This window comes from Mauremys mutica, chromosome 16 (assembly GCF_020497125.1).
Source record: "Mauremys mutica isolate MM-2020 ecotype Southern chromosome 16, ASM2049712v1, whole genome shotgun sequence".
In the NCBI taxonomy this organism is placed as follows: Eukaryota; Metazoa; Chordata; order Testudines; family Geoemydidae; genus Mauremys; species Mauremys mutica.
In genome coordinates, this window is record NC_059087.1 from 22,130,932 (window position 1) to 22,150,625 (window position 19,694).

The window sequence follows — 19,694 nt, forward strand, 5'->3', positions numbered from 1 at the left end:
TCAACCTTTCTTTCATGTTTTCTGTTTGTACTTTAAAATTGATTTAAATCCAGGTTTGCTGCTTGCTGATTTAAATTATTGACTTAGATCACTTTGATTCAAATCTAGCAAAAAAGCCACACAATTTTAAGGAGTTCAAAAGTATGCTAGTGCAGAGTGAATAGTTTCTGGCCCTAGTAGTGTGACTATAGCTCATCTGAGTACGTCATTACCAGAAGTATATTGACAAAAGAGCAACAAATGATTAGGGGATGGAGAATAAGAACTAAATGTATGGTTTGTCAAAACGTACTAGGGGAATGTTACTGTATATTCTTTGAACATCTGTACAAGAACCATGGGGTACAGGTGCGGGGGGAGAAAACTACTTAGAACTCTAACAACCTAAATAGGAGTATCAGAGAATTAAGAGTAGGTGATGGGACTTAAAAGTTCTATTAGTTTGTCAACTGTATACAATTGATCTTGCTTTTAAGTTGCAGAAGCTCACTGATGTATTTAAAATTAGATAGAAGGTTAAAAAGTACACTGAGCTCATTGGCAGGGAGATGCATTAAAAGACATAATAGAATGAACCTATCTACAATTTCTCTGGTCTGAAAACCTTTAAAATGGAACTATTGTTTACGAACCAATAGGAAGAAAACTGAAACTCTGGAGAAACACTCACTAACTTTTTTTAATTTCCTTCTCCATGCTGTAACTACCAAATTCAGAGGGAATTTGGGGATAGTAAACGTGTCTTTGGGGAACGTAGAAGAAATGATTCCTACACTGAGGAAGAGCCAGAGTGGTTCTCTGCTGGACCCACAAGTCAGTCTGAAACCATTGAGCTCACTGGCTTTGATGATAAAATATTAGAGGAAGATCATAAAGGACGAAAACGAACAAGACGACGCACAACCTCTCTGAAGGAAGGTATGTAACAGCCAAATTGGAATGGCAAGAGGGGTTCTCTTGGACTTGAAGTTGGAAGGCAAACTTTGTGTGGTAAGACTAATAGGAAAGGCTACAATTTTGTCATGACTATTTTTAGTAAGTCATGGACAGGTCATGGGCAATATTCCAAAATTCACAGAAGCCATGACCTGTCCCTGACTCTTACTAAAAAATCCCTGACAAAATGGGGAGGGAGGAGGGTCCAGCACCCTGACCCCTTGCCCACAGCAGCTGGGGGAGAGGGGCTCTGGAGGGGCTCTCAAAGTCAGATTACATGACATAATTGTAGCCTTGCTAATGGGTGTATAGATGGGAAAACTAGAACAAATGTAGCAGTCTTGGATTTTTAACTGAACAGCATTTAGGGCTGCAATTGTATCATGCTTTCCCAAAAACCTCAGTCCTCCATGGAGTAATGATAAACTATATTGGGTTGGAAAATGTGCATCCTATGACTTGGTTTCTGATCATTCTGGAGCATGGAACTTAAGGCATGTTTTAACACTCTTTTTGCTGTGAAAATAACAGTATCCTCTGGCAGATCTGGAAGTGTCAAATGTGGTGGTGGTCATGAGGTAAACCATGTACAACCTCTCAAAGGGGGAGAAGATTGTAAGATTCTTGCAGTAATACCTTTGCCTGATGATCCTTTGGGATAGCATGCAAGCGACCACCTGGACTACATCTGTCTTTGCTATCTAGTTATTAGATATTGCTTTGGTGGAAGCATCACACAAATCTGAGAAGGCTGCAATGGTTGTGGGGTTGGAACAGCCGTATTCATTATCCTTTCCTAGCAGGAGCACTGGGCATGCTGCTTTAATAAAGTGTACTTCATAGCAAAATGCCAGGCCCACAGCAGTGGCCTTGTAGAGACCCAAGGATTTTCTAAACATTCAAAAACCTGCCTGAAGTGAATAATAATCTCCCTATGACTCTGTGCTAACTTCTCTAGCAAACCACGTAGCCATAATTCACTAGTAAGAGAACTAAACTGTAGACATGACTGAAGGGTGGGGAGGAAATCATGTCTTCTAACCTTCGATAGAGTAGGATTATTGCAGCTCTGTAAGGGACACAGTCAAGTTTAATGATCCAGAAGAGATTTTTCTAAGTACTATAAACTATACAATACTTGTGCATTTGACAGCACTGCAGTCACTTTACTGCTTCTTCAAAGCACTCCTGTAAGATAAGTCTCAGATGTTGTACAATAGACTATAAACCAATAACTTCTTTTTGTTCGGTGGTGGACAGAGCACAAATAAAAACACACAATATTTGAGAGGTTCTTGGTTGCTACAATGATAGGACCATAAGTACCTAAATAGAATATTTATAATCATGGCAGATGCCAATCCAGATGATGCCCTTACAGGAATGGTCCTTCCCAGAGGGAGGAAAGTAGCAGGAGCTAATCTTCCCCCACGAACACCCCACCTCAGACGAGAGAGGCGGTTGCCAGCATAGTGCAGTGGGCGAAGAGGCCAGACAACTTGTGGACGCTTTCAGTAACAAACGTCTGGCTGTTTTTTGGTTTTTGTCTATTTTTGTGGAGTGGGCAGGGTGAAGCAGTAGATACTGAAGCAGCAATGATGCAGCAGGCTTGTGGGGACACCTGAAAAAAGACAGCTTGTGGTAATTCAATAAAGCTGTTTAAAAATAGGATTTGTACCTCATTTGTATAGTGATTGAAGTAGATGAAACAGTCTAAAATCTTAATGCCAGGGATTCTTGTATCTGTACAGAGCTTACTTAGCACAATGAGTCCCAATTCCTATATGTGCTCTTTGTGTGCTGCTTGCAACATAAATTGGGTTAAATTCATGCAGTTAGCCAGATCAGTCTGGAACAAAAGCCATGTCTGAACCCCATCCTATGGATTAACCAGTAGATAATTCTCCTCTGGAAGTGACTGTGGTCTCCTAATGAGGAGCAATGAACTACATTTCTTGCATTCTCAAAGGACTAGAATGCAATGGTGGAGTGGCAGAAGAGGATGAAGTGCAGTCTGTCCTTGCCCATGAAACTGCAGCAGATCAAGAAGTTCCCAGGGAAGCTGTTCTACAAGAACCAGCTCCAGGAGAGTTTGACTTCAATGAATTCTTTAACCTGGATAAGAGTGTTCCTGGTTTGGCTTCGGTGAGTGACGTTTTAGGCCAGGTATGTACATGTGGCAGAAGCACCATCTTTAGCTACAACTGTCTCTTTCTGAACTAAAATTACTTTTTGTTATGGAAAAGTTTCTTGGACTTTTTTATATGAATACTCAAGATTTGGGGAAACTTTATCGTCCTGATTTGTCAAGTGAAGTACATATTGTAGCCCATTTTAGTAAAACGTTAAGATGTTGCTTCTAAAATCAATTTTTCTTCTTGGATCACTATTTCAATCTCTGGGTTTAAAAGAAGCACTTACTATGTGGCACAACTTAATTCCTTACTTTTTCTCACTTTTTTGGTAAAGGCTGCATGAGTTAATATTATGGATCTCTTTTTTCTAGGAGTCCCAGAATTTGCAGGGAATGGTTATGGTGGAGCTAACAACTTCCAGTCAACTTTTTTGGTTGTATTTCCTTCAGACACTGTACTTGGGTTCAAAATATAATTCATGGTCTTGTTTTTCTAGTCTATTGGAATATATCTGTCTTAGTCATGGATTCTCAAACACTTCAGAATAAGAGGCAGACAACCTCTGAAAACTTGTACAGTAGAGGAAGAGCCTGTTCTTCAAAGGCTGATTTTTTTTTAACATGATTGATTCGAGTTGAATCCAGTTAATGGATTATATAGCAGATGCTGTAGTAGTAGTAGTATGGATAAACTGATATGGGAGTATGTCTCATACTTAATTGACAGGGCTTATGGGCCAACATGCTTCACCTTGAAGGAATGTCCAGAAGCACTGTTCTATGTAAAATGCAACTAACCAAGCCCCTATGGGAGGTACAAGGATGGATACCAAAAGTAATAAGGGTCAGATTATAGGTTGAAGGAGTATGAAGCTGTGCCAATAGCATTAGCCTGCCCTGTGGTTCTGAAAATCTTCACTTAACTAGAACTAGATTCCTTTCTGTAAGAAAATCTGGAGTAGCTACTGTGTTTTGATAATGGACTGACAACACAAGTAGAGAGATGTTTGATTAAATGTGCTATTCACATATTGATGCTATGTTGCTGAGGTCCATAAACTAGTTGGTCACTAAGCAAGTTAATTTTGGAAGGCAAAGCTTGTGGTGCAAATGGAAATCAACTGTTAACACTTTCAATACTGAATCACTTGGAACATAAGAACGGCCATACTGGGTCAGATCAAAGGTCCATCTAGCCCAGTGTCTGGTCTTCTGACAGTGGCCAATGCAAGAACAGAAAAGGTAATCAAGTGATCCGTTCTCTGTTGCTCATTTCCCAGCTTCTGGTAGACAGGCTAGGGACACCACCCATGCCTATCCTGGTTAATAGCCATTGGTGGACCTATCCTCCATGAACTTACCAGGTTTTGTTTGGTGTGTGTGTGGGTTTTTTTTTTTTAAATCCTGTTAGTCTTGGCCGTCACTATTTTCTGGCAAAGGGTTCCACAAGTTGACTGCATTGTCTAAAGAAATACTTCCTTTGTTTTTAAACCTGCTGCCTATTAATTTCATTTGGTGGTCCCCTAGTTCTTGTGTACTGATACATTTTTATTTTGGCTTTTGACAGAGGCTGCAGTGACAAGTAGTCTTGGCCTGCAAATCATGGACCAATATCTTGTCTATAGACTGGCAAAACCCTCTTCCATAACTGTCTCTCTAAAAGGTCATAAACTGCAACTGGCTCATTTTGTTACGAGTTGCCTTTCCCTCATGTCACTGTAAACCAACTAGTACTTGTGACTTAAGTACAAAATAAGTAATAGGCTGAAATACTACTTCATAAAAGGCCAGCAATAGTAGAAGTTACACATCCATATTTATTTCTGCCCCTCCCAGCATTGAACCAACTAAACTACTTGGGATGAGGAACAATCTCCCCCAATTCACTGGTCAGAATTAGATCAGGTAATGTTGCAGAAGGATTTGAAAGGGATAGTGATATGGTGGTGGCTTTCACAGGGGGGAGGAGTAGAAATTTGTTTCCTTGGAAGTGGAAGTATTGAAACAAATTATCCTAAATAAGAAGTAAGTGATTAGGCTGCAAAACGCAACCACTGGGGCTTGAAAATTGAGTCCTGGCTTAATATTTTGTGTGATAGGAACCAACTTTATTGCTATAATTCACGATACCTGCAGAATATACTTACCTACTTATAATAAAGGTAACTTTCTAGTATAATGTAGGGGAAGGGCTTCAACTAAATTTTCTTAAATGGTGCATCAAACTTAACAGAGGGCAGGAATCTTAAGTCTCTAGAGGTGACAAACCAGATTGTCTGGGCTGTGAGCTTTCAGGATGATGCCTGTTTTTATTCAAAAGCAGAAACTTCAGTGACTACATGGTGGTAGGGAAAACTAGTATTCCAGTTTTCCAGCTGCCTAAAAATTTAAAGTCTCATGCACAATGTTGTGCTCTAAAAGCTATTCAGCTATTAGCAGCTGTCCTGTCCATAGGCATTCTTGTGAAGATTACTTTCCCAGTGGTACCATATATAAGTATATGAAATGGATAAAGATATAGAATGGTTACTGTTCAGGTTCTTCCAGCTCAGTTTTTATCAACTTTACATGTATGATCAAATGGCATCAGGATGCCAACCACAAGTAAATGGTTTCATGCTTCGCTCATCTGGCAAATTGAGTTTCTTCTCATCTTGCACTGAATGAAACACCAAGGAAACTAAACAAAGTATTGTCTACACAATGAATGAGGTCCCACACTGTGGGACAGTTAAGGTTGTTCGGGATAAACTTGACTCTTCTGGGACTCTGGCAGAGATTTCTTGGAAAATTAACTTATACCAGTCACAACATGCATTAGTGAAAACCAGCTTGCAAAATGGAAGTGCTTTAGCTTACATCATTTAAAATGGTCTCTTGCCACATATCACTCCTTCTGAGCTACTTGTAGCGACCAGTGTAGAACTGACAAGGTGGCTTACGCTGACAGTAGTGTTAGAATTGTATTTAGCTGTTCAGGTTCTAAAAAGCTTCAGTTGTTAAACTGACTATCACTAATCTCCAAGAATGAATGAACTCTCTACTATTCTCTTTTCATTAAAGTAAGATAGTTCCTGTTTGTCAAATATTGTTAGCAGAACTGAAGGTGATTGGATAACCAACATGGTATAGCACAGGTGGTAGTATAAGCTTCCATACAGGGTCTTGTCAGTATGCCTTTCCCTCTCCCAAAGAACCACTTCGAAGTGTTGGAGTATCTTTCTTCACTTGGGCTCACTGTATCTTCTGCAGAAACAGAGGAGGTATTTTTATGTGGGCCGCTCTTCACTTGAACTCCTATAATAGTGCTCATCCTAGGTCATTGAACACATCCATATCGTATCAAGATTCTGGCAATGGAATATTCATCTGTCAACTGTTCTGGTACACTGGAATTTGCAATAATAGCTTAATCAGACAATTTCAGAATATAAAATATGGAACAGGCTTCATTTTGTACAGATAGAAAATGCATGATTATACCAACACACTGGTTACACAGAAATATGGTGCGACTTCTAGGGGGTGGGGGTGGGGAGGAGAAACAAATGGTATCTTAAAACCTACTCCAAATCAAATATTCTGGGAGTGTAACATCAGGTCAGCAGCAGCAAAGGAATTTTACATATTATACAGTAAGTGTCTCTCTTGTATATCAAACCCTCCCATTCTTTCTCCTGTTAAGACTGTTGTCTAAAACTTTATTTTTTTCCCCACAATATAGATGATAGAGGATGTGCTGGGGGAAGGTTCGATGTCTTCTAGCAGGTTCAGTAGGTGGTTCTCTAATCCTAGTCGTTCTGGAAGTCACTCTAGCAGCCTGAGATCCACACCACATGAAGAACTGGAGAGGCTAGCAGGTAAAATTGTTTAACTTTTTTTGTAGTGTCCTTTAATCTCTGTACTCATGTCTTCACATTTTTCCCTGTCCATTCTTTCAGTGAGAACATGGTAGATAAGGATATAAGGTAATTAACTTTTCCACAGTTTAATAATTCAAAAAAATGTCCTTTTGGAAGTAGCTGGAGTATACAGCTTCTTAGTCTCGTCTGCAAAAGGTCTCATCACTTCTCACTACTTTCCAGCTGATCCCAGGCAGGGGGTGTGAGTCGTGGTTTTCAGTGAAGTATTAAGCTTAGTAGCCAGTATGTAGTCATCTTGAGACATTTAGTTGGTAAATTGATGTGGCAGTGCTCCTGGTTTTGCTGTTTCAGGTCTAGAGCAAGCTATTCTCTCCCCTGGCCAGAACTCTGGAAACTACTTTGCTCCCATTCCACTGGAAGACCATTCTGAAAACAAAGTGGACATCCTTGAGATGCTACAGAAAGCCAAAGTGGACTTAAAACCTCTCCTCTCAAGTCTTTCAGCCAACAAGGAAAAGCTTAGAGAGAGCAGTAAGTGCCTCTTCAGATATTGTGGCGTTCCTGTGGTGGCATTCTGGAAAACCTTTTGCCTTGAGATCTGGCAAGCCTTGATTACTGAGGTTCAGAAGTAGGAAGTACTACAAGTTTACTTACACTTCAGAAAACCCACTGGCCCACAAATCTGTTACGTTGAAACCATCACTGACTCTTTCCATCCTAATCATGGGATGACATCAGCAGGATTTTCATCATGAACATGCTCGTTAGCCTGTGCTACTTCAATACATCAAGATTGTGCAAATCTTGGTGTGTAAATGAGTTTCCAGCTTTACTGTTCCTGGCATCTAGACTGGTCTTCACATTAAAGACAGTGGTAAAATGTCAGCAGTCCTAAATTTTACTTGACACTTAAATTCCTATTATGCAGCTCTTCCTAAAACTTGCACCATGAGTTATTTTTGCCAACTACCTGTATGCTGGATCACAAAGTGATCCTGGAAGTCTCAGTATCTAAAATGGGACCAATGAAAGGTTTGCATGCTTTCAGGTCTGTCAGGGCCCAAAGCAGTTTTTCAGGTATATCTGGTAAAAATTTCCCATAAACCATTTCAGGAAACTGTACCCAACACTTCTGGCACAATAGTCTAAAAGTTCACTTAAGTCTTCAAAGAATTGTGGCTCAAACATGTTTTCAGTAGCAGCTTTACTAGTGAAAAGTAACTCCAGTAGTGTAGGAATGCAACACAGGATTGGAACTGACTTCTTTATCAATTTCTGTATCAGATGTTAAACCAATATCAAATTAAGAAGGGAATTGATTCCTTCCATAGTGCTTCTATTCTACTGAAGTCAGATGTAACCTTTTCAATGTTAATTCTAGTAAATAGATTCAGTGCCAGTTTTAACTAGGCACAGGTTTAAGTGCATGCACACATTGCCAATTTGCATGCTCGTTGGGCCTCTTGCATGTGCATGTGCATATGCAAACTGAACATAAGTGCACATACTGTTGTGAAACTTGAGGTTTAATTGCCAAATTTTTCAGTCTTATTGGCAAGCAGCATGTATTGCCATGTAAACTTTAAATTGCTGTGCTGAGAAAAGCTTGAAAGGCTGCCTGATTTGAGTGATGGAAATATGGAGGAACAGGAATTCATCTGACAAGTATTGCAAACACTTCTGACCAGCATCCCAGTTTGGGGAGCAGGAAGTGCCTGGTGAACATTGGAGGAAAGCTCTCCCCAATTTGGCTTACAAATATTGAACTAAGTCTGAATGTTGAATTCTGCTCAGACTTCTGCCTTTACCACAACAGCCTTCTAACTGTTAAATATTCATCACAGAACAAGGATAAAGACATAAAAATTATGGAGCAGACTTCCTTTCACTCATGTCAAAGTACCTGACATGGGGGTCCCCAATGATAAAATACGAATCAAGCACTTGAGAAATTATTAGTGTTTTTCTCTATTCATTAATCTGTCCTCCAGCATTCAGCTCTTTTCCTCATGCCCTGTAGTGCATGTCAGAATAGTGTGATGTGCTGTGCTGTCCCTCTCCTGCCTCATGGTCATATTTCCAGTAAGTCTACTTGTTTCCAGACGAGCATCTCTTACAGAAACCCATTGGACATTCCTATCTCTTCCTTCCTTATTCTTCAAGGTACCCATATATGTTGCCATCTGTTCACATCAGTGCATAACCAAAGGATGTCAGGCACTGGTATACAGAAAAAATAAGCAGTACTTACTGATGCTTGTTCCTTATTTTGTTGGTGTTTCTAGAAATCTTTCCCATGATCCATAATGCCTTTAGTTTTCTCTGGGAAACTTAAGCCCAGTTGAAAATGTGTGCAGCTCAAATTCTAATCATGTGATTGTCTAAAGTATGTAGACTCCCAGGTATGTATTTTCTCTTCAAACAATAGCCATCACTTATATGGCTGTAAAAGTCTGGTTTCCTGAAGTATAAGACAAATTATAATCTATGCATACTTGTAACACAATAGCAAATGCCTTTATTTAAATCTACAAGAATCTATATTTTAAAAAAAAAATCCTCACTAATACATTTGCTGACTGTACTTCCTGCTAAGAATCCACTGTCTGTCAAACTGCAGAATTAAATGTCTTCCCTTCCTAAACTTCCAAGTCCCAAGAGAAAGGAGAGCTAAAATTAAAGATGCTTGTAAAGACTATGTGCTTATAATTGTTCACGGCTCAGGTTATTTTTAATTTGAATGAGAATATTGTAATGTAGCTCAAACAGTGGTTTGAAACAAAAGTGACAGCCAGAACTAGCTTCACATATTCATGGCACATGACCAGATCCCCCACCCCTTCTATGCACTGGTGCATATGCTTGTAAAGTGAGCACCTAGTTTAACTGTCTTCCCCTTCCACTTCTCAGCACATTCAGGAGTTGTACTTTCAGTGGAAGAAGTAGAAGCTGGGCTAAAAGGTCTGAAAATGGACCAGGAGGGGAAAATTGCTACTCCATTCATGGCACAGCAGATGGAGGAAGCACTGAATGTGGCTGGCTCCAGACAGCTCAAGAAAGATGGAGATATGTCTGCATTTAATAAACTAGTCAGCAGCATGAAGGCAAGTGGGACTCTACCATCACAGCCCAAGGTCAATGTAAGTAACAAATTCCTGACATTACTAAAATATAAATGGATCCCTGACAAGATACAGGAAATGAACTGGAAGCGCCTCAGCATGACTCTCCTGATTTCATATTAACCATTGGTTGGATATGAGGGGGTGATGGTAAATATACTGGCTTTGAGAATGAAATTGGTAATAAGTGAGATTATTTCTTGGGAGATACTGGCAACTGGACCACTTTCATTTAGGGGATCACTGACCAGAAGAGGTATGTGCATGTTTTCCAGTTTAGTCTGTAGCCAAACACCATCTAAGAGTGTCTGGTAGTTAAAATGTAATAGTCTTGTGTCTAATCAGGTGCTAGACTTCACAAGTGGACCTCTATTGAAGATTTAGGAAGACTGCTCAGTCTGACCCACAAGCTAATAGGCAAAGTTCTAGAACTTGCTTGACAAAAAGATCACATCTCGTGCTACAAAAGAATTGGCCATTTTGGTTAGGGGAGAAGGTTTATCTCTGCACTTAGTATTAACCCTTCAAGGTATAAGTTGCCCAAAAAGTTAGCTTTCTGTTGAAGATTTATTTCTGTTGCACATCGCACAAAGCACATGTGTTAATGACTTCATAGAGAACGCTAGCTAATACTGCATTGTTTGCCCCCAACACTTCCACTAATACAAAGAGGAGTTTCCCCAGTAGAAAAACGGAGATCAGTTGGGCTTCCTGCAATACTTCAGATGACAGCAGTAATACTTGTAATAGTTGAGTGCTCTGAAACCTCTTGACTTCAATGAGTATTTGTACAATTGTGATAATACAGATACAGTATATAATAAGACTTGTGCTAGTTTAAAATTTAACATACATCTTTTACTTTAATGGAGTAAATCATGACCATCTCCCACATGGGGTAGACTGAGAATTGTACTAGAAACTTAATCTTTCAGAAAACAAGTGTGATCTCTATATCCAGTAGGAAGTATTGATGCATTATTGTGGCTTCAGACTAGAAATGCACTTTAAACCAATGGATCTTTATTGTAAAAATGGTGGCAAAAGTTTAATATGGAGTTTTAAGTATTTCTATTTAACTTCAGATCAAGTGTCAGTTGATAGGTTGTCTTTTTTTAATTTCCAGCCTTGCAAACAACCTGGAATTTCATAGTCAGCTTCAGAGGGGTAGCCGTGTTAGTCTGGATCTGTAAAAGCAACAAAGAATCCTGTGGCACCTTATAGACTAACAGACGTTTTGCAGCATGAGCTTTCGTGGGTGAATACCCACTTCTTCAGATGCAAGCTTCATTATTTTATTATTATTTATTATCAGATAGTCAGCTTCATTATTTTTCTTAGCCTGTGAAGTCTTGCTAGTGATTAAATTATGCCCTTCACTATACCTGTCCAACTTCTAACTTTCAATGCAGAAGCGTATATGAAGGCAAAATTTAGTGAGTGGGGTTTCAGAAGTGTAACTTGAGGTGTGAATTTGGCCTATAGAATTATTGCTGTGAGCCTGGTTTTATAGTCAGGTTTATTTTGCTAAAATGGCAAAACATGGTGGAAACTGAGCATAGTTAATCTGGAAGGCACTGAGACACATATACAACTCACTGTTACTATCTTTAGACACTTCTTAAAGGAACCACACTATATTGTGCCTTAACAAAATTCAGCTGTCTCATCTAGTCCAGTGCAAACACTCAAACTGGTGTACCTGAAAGGTTTGGGGTTTGACTTGTAGGTATCTAAAGACTCTTGGAACAAGAAACTTTCCATGCAAGTGCAATAGAGGTTTTCCTACACTGTATAAATGCCCTCATTCAGTACTGGTCTCTCTGCTGGAATTGGATGTTTCTCTGAGATAATGGATTGCACAAATTAAGAACATGAGTGTGCATGATAGTTGTAGGAAAAAGGAGGGCTTTTTCATGTCCCAGTCTATTAAACCCTTTGATTTCCCAAATGTTGACAATTATCAAGGAATATAGTCTTGTATAGTTACAAACTTTGTAACCTATATCTTAAATGAAAATTGCTTAGTTTAACAATTTCAACATAATTGTCACTCCCACATATTGGAAAGAGATGAGAGGGCAAGGTTATTTTGCTATTATGTATTTTTTTTTGCTGGACTACTCATTCAAGCTTCAACATTATTTGATCAGAAGCAAACTGGGTGAGCAGGAAGAATTTTATAGCAAGGAATGTCGGGCATCTTAATTTATTTCATCACCTGGTTAATTTTTACATCCCCATAGATTACCATGCGAGCATCAGGATAATCAATTTTGTGCATCAGAAATGGACTCAGTGTTCTAGATCACATCTTGTGTCTTTTTTCATATGGTGGACTGACTCCCCTGTCACCCACAATTTCCTATCCTTCTTATGGCAACTATAGCATTAACTTATGACGTTCAATAAAGTATTTCACACATTTAGCTACAGTACCTTATGCAATGTAGCAGATAGAAGCTAGTAAAGCCTATACTGTGAGAGCACTCAATGACACTGTTTAGAAAATCTGTTGGACCTCAGTCAGACTTACAATCAGCAGTTTTAACTTGGACCCATCTGAGCTGGTTAGGTAGCAGTGCTTATCAGAAGACTTACATTATGAAATTATAATTTTCAGTGGAATATGGTGGTTTGACTCTTAATGAAATATGTACTAGGATCTTTATCACTACAGCTTGTGGTGGATGTCTCCTAGGTTATGGGAATGGTGTGGTTTCTGAGCCTCTATTGTAGTAATCAAATCTTTACAAAATACCTGCAGATGTGAGAAACTGTATTTTGTGTTTTAATTCTTAGCAAAGCCTTGAAAGCCACTTGCTGTCTCCTCCTGAGATCCCAGGCCAACCTCTCCCAAAGAACATTTTGCAGGTATTTCTTTGAGACTGTCACCTTGAAATGCTCCTTTACTCTTTTTTTCTGTATGAGAAGCAAAAGATCATTCCAAAATGGGATTTTTACACATGTATTGTGGATTGCAATGGGGATATTCAATAGTCCAGATTCATTCCCACCAGACAGAAGTGGGGAAAAAAATGTATAGGAGAGATGACCTGCTAAATCACTGACAAGGTTGAGAACTAGCCATTCAAAAATAGTGACAGACAATTGTCCAGAGTATTGGAACAAAACTTCACCCTTTCCATGCAGTAGAACTCTCAGATCACTTTAATTTTACTGTTTTTAATAGAACAAACATATGAGGAAAGAGGCTGGATGGGCCATCAAACTTAGTCTGTCAAGCTATTTAGTATGTGTATAGCTGTCAATGTGCACAAGTACTACTGGTCTGCAGATTGTATGAAGACTATAGTCAATATTTATGACAGCTATTCATTACTTTTCCTCCAAGGAACTTCTTGGTCCACCCATTGCCAGACCTGCTTCATCCAATGTTCTTAGTGGCTTGATAGGTGGCTTGGAACCTGCAGCATCTTTGCTGAGCCAAAGAGCACCTTCCCCTCCAATTTCACAGGTGTTTCCAACTCGGGCTGCTTCTGCAGACTACCTCCGTCATAGGATCCCCTCACCAATTGGTAAGACTGCTTCTAGCATGCAGAACTCTTCTTATAGGGAAGAGAAGACAGATTTCTTTTGAAGTGTCAATTTTTAAAGCTGAATTCAGAGAATCACTTTGGATAGCATCATCTAACACTTAATGGGTGACCACCTTAAGGGCCACCTGTCTCCTCAAAGAATTCCATCTGCTGCTGATGCAAAATTCTGAAAACTCAAACTGACTGACTGGGACCTTGATAGTACTGCAAATTAAAGTAAAATTAGTCTTTATACTGGAGACCACAGTGCTATGAACAAGAAAATAGTTTTTCAGGCACTGGCTGGCGCTTTGTAGTGCAAAAAGCATAGCTTGCTTCCCAGGGCAGCTGAGGCAAATGCCTTCATGCTTTTGTATAGCTCTGTAAGTATGCTGGAGTGGTCTTGAGGCACTTCAAAAGCAATCCCATCTAGTCACCTTTTAAATCAAGGAAGGTAACTGGGGAGGGGGCTGGAGTCAACAGAAGATAAATGTCTGTTCTAAAACTTGTAGTTAAAATTGTCGTCATTCTGTAGGTTTTGGACCAAGTTCTCAGCAATTGCTCAGTGATCCATTTCAGGGGATGCGGAAGTCAATGAGTCCAGTTGCTGCACAGGTTAGATTCAGTGATTTCTGAAACTTAAATATTTATTAAGCACCTCTTTACCCATTTCTTGCAGGACCTAGTGGGAATGTAGGGGGTTTGAATAATGGAATGCCAATTCTTTCATATTGGCAGTTACATGAAGATACTACTTTAGTTGAATCAATCCTTAGCTTTGAAGCACAATATTCAGCACCTCACTCTTACACTTGTGGGGGAGATGTGCTTCAGCCTTGGATCCTGAGAATGCACTTGCCATCATTTCCAGTCTGATAACACTGTTGGTGTGCCCAGTGGGCCCATTCTAAAATGCCTTTAGAACTGTGTACTTTTTTTTAATTTTTTTGCAAGAGTGTATTGAGATGAAATGGGGACAGTAACTCGGTGTGTTTAATTTTCAGAGAAACTTATTAAAATGTCTGCCACTCCTGTTGACTATGTAGTTGTGAATTCTCTCAACTAGTGAATTCTCTCAACTATTTCAAACCTTTGTATTTCCCTATATGGAATAGTGCAAGATCTGGGATAAAAAATAAATAAGCTTCACTGAGATTCTAATGCCTCCTCCTCCTTGACTTCAGATGAGTCCACTGGAGATGCAGCAAGCTGCCTTAGAGGGACTAGCTCTACCACATGATTTAGCCATGCATGCAGCAAATTTCTACCAACCAGGTTTTGGCAAACCACAAATGGACAAAAGCAGAGATGGCTTCAGGAACAGGTGATATTCTAAAAACTTGCTTGACTGGAAAACACTTAATTCTGATAGTGTGTGCCTTTCACCTTTTCTGTGCCCTATTCCTTTTCAGTGGCGCCAATAGCTCAGTACCCTTCCTCAATAATAGATGCAGTTTGTACTTAGGCTAGAACAGGTGCCTTGAAACCATATTGCCAGAAAGTTATATTGGTTTATGGTGTGATGTAAAGAGGATTAATGTGCCGGACTAGAAAATAGGATTTCAGAACTTATGTCGTGGAAGATAAAGAAACAGTCCTACTAAACATCATATGAAAAACCTGAACTTGAAATTGCAGCTGGTGTGTAAAACACCTTGTTCTTGTGGCTCAGTGGCTGTGCATTGCCATAGGCCAAAGTAATAAATAAAGCTGAACTTGGAATTTGCTTTCTAAGCAACAGAGCTCAGGCATAGCATGAAATATGATCTTTGTGGGTAAACAGGCCATCCGCTTTACTATATAACCTCTTAGCAGGTGACTTATGTAGTCAGAGCAATGTCCACTTTGAAGGCTGGTTGTCTAGCATCTTGGCTGGCTTTCACGGACAGAGGTATATTGTTAAACACCCTTTACAGCAAAGCACCCATTTTGAGAGCCTACTTTAAATGTAATTAGAACTTGTAGAATAAGAAGCCAAAAAAAACTAGAACTACTGGAAGATGCATGACATTCAGAAGCTAATGGTTATAAAATAAGCTTAAAGACCAAAACTACTTGATAGAAAATTGAATCTACAGTCCTCCTTTACCCACAAAAGTGAAAATAGTGATAGGAAAAATCAACTGTACAGGCTTTTCTTTCTTGAACAGCACAATGACTAGTTAATTCTTTGTTTTGATGCAGGAAATGATTATTGGCATTTAAATGGCAGTGTGATCTATAAAGGGTGAACTTTGGAAATACTGCATTGATACCTGGGCAGTCACTAATTTTGGTATATCTTAAATTGTACCTATTTTTAGCATCAGAGGTGAAAAGCAGGATTACCAAGACACTATAATGCTGCCTTGGCCTCTTAACATTCATGTCTGTTCATAGGCAGCAGCGAGTGACTAAGTCTCCGGCACCAGGCCACAGAGGGAATGCATCTTCTCCATCCCCTGCTGCATCCATCACTAGTATGGTCAGTACTTGCATCAATGTTAATTTTCCTTAATATGGAGAGGAAGAGGGTTAACTTTAAAGCAGCATACTAATTGCCATTCTTGAAATACCTTGTAGTTGTAAATAACTTATGGTCGGATTAATGCAGTTTGAGAATAACTCATCCCAGCCACAAATAGAAATTAACTATTTGCATTCAGATGGCCATATACAATATGGTCATCCAGGGGTTAGTCATTCTACTTCCTTAACCTCATTTGGATTACTGCTTAGATTTCAAACAATGTCCTCAGCCTCTCATATTGAAAACATAATTTTAAGGATTAACATGAAGGTCTGAATTTTCATGACTAGTGATTTTAGGTGCCTTAATGTTTAGAGTGCTCAACTTGGTGTGACACCCCCACCCCCCAAGAAAATACTAAGCACTTGCACTCTATCACAGAGGTGGGCAAACTACAGGCCACATCCGGTCCACAGGACGATCCTTGAGCTACTGGCCGGAGAGGCTAGCCCCTGGCCTCTCCCCTGCTGTCCCCCTCCCCCACAGCCTCAGCTCACAGTGCTGCCAGCACTCTGGGTGGTGGGGCTGCAAGCTCCTGCCGGGCAGCACAAGGGCATGGCTGGCTCCAGCTGGGCAGCACAGCTGCCAGTCCTAGTGCTCTGAGCTGCATGGTAAGGGGGTGGGGAGCAGGGGGGTTTGGATAAGGGGCAGAGGGTCCCAGGAGACAGGGAGCAAGGGTGGGGGATGGTTAGGGTTCAGGGTAGGGGAGTCCAGGAGGGGGAAGTTGGGACAAGGAGCGGGCGGGGGCAGGGGGTTGGATGGGTCAGGGGTTCTTGGGGGGCGGGGGGCAGTCAGGGCAGGAAGTGGGAGGGGGTGGATAGGGGGCAGGGGTTAGGCTGTCTGGGGAGGCAAAGCCTTCCCTACCCAGCCCTCCATACAGTTTCAGAATTCTGATGTGGCCCTCAGGTCAGTTTGCCCACCCCAGTCTATCAGATCGTGAGTTGAGAACCTAGAATCATAACTACTCTTGAATTTGGGCCTTCACTAGAAACATTAAGTGGCAATTAATTCAGCTGAATTTATATAAGACTTAAATGTCAAAACCTTTATTTTTGTTCAATTGTGGATTAACTGATCACAAAACTACTTTCATAGATTTAAGAGTTTAAGTAAAATATGCACTATAGAAAAGTCCCCCTTGATAAAAGGACAGTCCCCCAGCTGGTCTGCAGAGCACTTGCTGGTGGCCCATGGCAAGAACTCTAGCCACCACATTCTGGCTCTTTCAAGGTGCTACATCAAACAGCTAAAAATACACCTTCCTAATAACTGGTTCCATGTAAGCAATTGTTATAGTTGCAACAAAGATGTTGTGTAATCAGGAAGGGGAAGTGCCTTTTGTGAGAATCTAGGGGCCTGTCTACACTGGGAGTTGATCACTGAAGGTGGATTAGAGCTAAACAAGAATAAGTCCTTCTTGTCACCACATAGTTATTCAGGAATAGCTACTGTGCTTTAAATTCATATCCTCTCTTAAAAGTATAGACAATGAGAACTCTTGTTCTAATAACCTCTGGGCTCTTCTGGTATAAAGTAAACTCATGCACTTCTGCAAACCTTGGGTAAAATGAGATTTATAAGAAAAAGTAAAAGTGGAAAATAAACCTGGAATAGCGAAGACAAGCAGAAAATCTTGGGGTTGGGGGCTCAACTACATTAGACATGATGGGAAATTTTGACTTTAGGTGAGGAATGTTTATTTGGAGAGAATATGATTTACTGGGATACATGTGACCTTGTGCAGAGTTGCAAAAAGATTCTGCATTTGCACACTGAATAGATATAATGCCTAATACCTTATACTAACTGTTCTGGGTATCATTTGCTCACAATCCATTCTCTTCACAGCTCTCTCCTTCCTTCACACCTACCTCAGTGATTCGTAAGATGTATGAAAGCAAAGAAAAAAATAAGGAGGAGCCAGTTTCTGGGAAAATGAGAGTCAATGATAGTAAAGATGAAGGTCAAAGGACACACGAAGGTACTGTAATGGCTTTGTTCTTGAAGGCAGATTCACCAATACACAAGGCTAGATTAAAAAAAGCTGTGAATTCCTGCTCCTTAAATTCAAGTCTGGTCCTCTAAAGTAGTATTAAGACATTCCCAACCTCCAGGACAGTGTTTATGAAGGTGTACTTCAAACTTCCTGTACCTCCTTACTAGGGAGCTAGCTTACCTCTCCCTGAGCAAAATTCCACTCCTGTGGGCTTTGATAAACTCCCTTTTCCTTAAGGTCAGATCCTCTTGGATACAGTTGCACAGTGGTGTCTAAATGGATGACCTGAAAATCTAAATGCTGATGGCTTAGACTTGCAAACAGGGCTTTTTGGCCTCAACCCTGTTAGAAAAGGGTACGTTGGTTCAGTAGAAATTGTGTATTTTTTTTACTATGTTAGACACTTCCATCTCTTCCGTACTTGAGAAGAGTTCTTGGATCAGATACAATCTAGAACTCTTAAGACTGCCCTTAAATGACTGCTCTGCCAGTAGAGCTTTTATTGTGCAGATTCTTGTCACCTTACTTAACTTCTCCTCTGGACATCCTTTAAGAAGAAATGGTCAACCAATTGCTATTTTGAGCAATTAAAAATTGGAAATGAGAAACTTATATTGTGAAGATTCTGCAACTGCCTCTGACCAGTTACTAATGAAATAATGGCCCTTTTCTCTACTCCCTTTGACAGTCATTTCAGCTGACTAAATATAGCATGGTAAAAGATGGCTTTCTAACTCCCACAGTGATCCATTAGCAGACTTTTTTTTGATACCTCAACTGCACCTTGTAGGATTTATATGGTTGTAGAACCAGCTTCAAATGCAATGGAAGATTGCAGGGGTGAAGGGGGTTATAATGGCATCAAGAGCCAGACAAGATTTATTTAAGATGAATGCCTGGGTAAAACATCTACCCCTCACACATTAAATTCTAAAATGTGTCAAGATGTAAATAGCCTTAGAGCACCTCTTACTCAGATGTTTCTGCCTCATATGGTTAGATTCCATCCACTGATTAACTTTGTAACTTGACTATAAAATTGAGCTGGGGTCTGAAGTAATTGTTAAACCACTAACCTTAAAACTGGCATGAGTATAGACTGATGGAGGACTGGGCTTAGAGGTTGCTGCAGTGGAGGAGTGTACTCTGTGGGGAGAGGAGAGACCTCTAAGATCTGAAAAGCTTTAGCTTGGTTCTCGCCACCTTCACTAAACATTAGTGGACATGGCATCCTCAGTTGACACTTCCCTTGGTTATCAGGATATGCAGGAATTTCCTCCTGTATAACTACTACTATTCCTCAACACACTTGTTGACCCTTCTTCATTTCTACTTTCTAGCAGTTAAATTTTTATGGAAGTTGGCTTACTAGATGAGCAGCTTGTCTTGCCTGTAAATCTTTCATCTTTGGGGAAACTTTTATAATCCTGTGCGCTTTTTTTCCCCCCCTTCTCCTCCCCCCAACTCTAGAAATATTCTGTGTGGTTGTGGGTACCTCAGTCTCCAAGCGGCTAAGGATTGAGTGCTAGGAAGTAAGGATTGCCTCCAATTTGCATGTGATTAATTCCAGTAGTTATAAAACTGGATGTCTATTC

The 19,694-nt window shown here is 40.1% G+C and overlaps 1 protein-coding gene across 5 annotated transcripts in view; it reads left to right on the plus strand.

Annotated features, from left to right (window-relative positions):
* Nucleotides 1-19,694, plus strand: part of EIF4ENIF1 (eukaryotic translation initiation factor 4E nuclear import factor 1) — a 41,748-nt gene that overhangs the window by 18,080 nt on the left and 3,974 nt on the right. For 3 of the 5 annotated variants that reach the window (XM_044989942.1, XM_044989941.1, XM_044989943.1), the window contains 11 exons: nucleotides 717-918; nucleotides 2,906-3,102; nucleotides 6,795-6,930; nucleotides 7,285-7,464; nucleotides 9,844-10,073; nucleotides 12,858-12,929; nucleotides 13,411-13,594; nucleotides 14,130-14,209; nucleotides 14,779-14,918; nucleotides 15,974-16,058; nucleotides 17,952-18,084. In XM_044989942.1, the coding sequence (XP_044845877.1) occupies nucleotides 717-918; nucleotides 2,906-3,102; nucleotides 6,795-6,930; nucleotides 7,285-7,464; nucleotides 9,844-10,073; nucleotides 12,858-12,929; nucleotides 13,411-13,594; nucleotides 14,130-14,209; nucleotides 14,779-14,918; nucleotides 15,974-16,058; nucleotides 17,952-18,084 (1,639 nt within the window). The remainder of the gene's footprint in view (nucleotides 1-716; nucleotides 919-2,905; nucleotides 3,103-6,794; nucleotides 6,931-7,284; nucleotides 7,465-9,843; nucleotides 10,074-12,857; nucleotides 12,930-13,410; nucleotides 13,595-14,129; nucleotides 14,210-14,778; nucleotides 14,919-15,973; nucleotides 16,059-17,951; nucleotides 18,085-19,694) is intronic. The other 2 variants (XM_044989944.1, XM_044989945.1) reach the window with 2 other exon arrangements.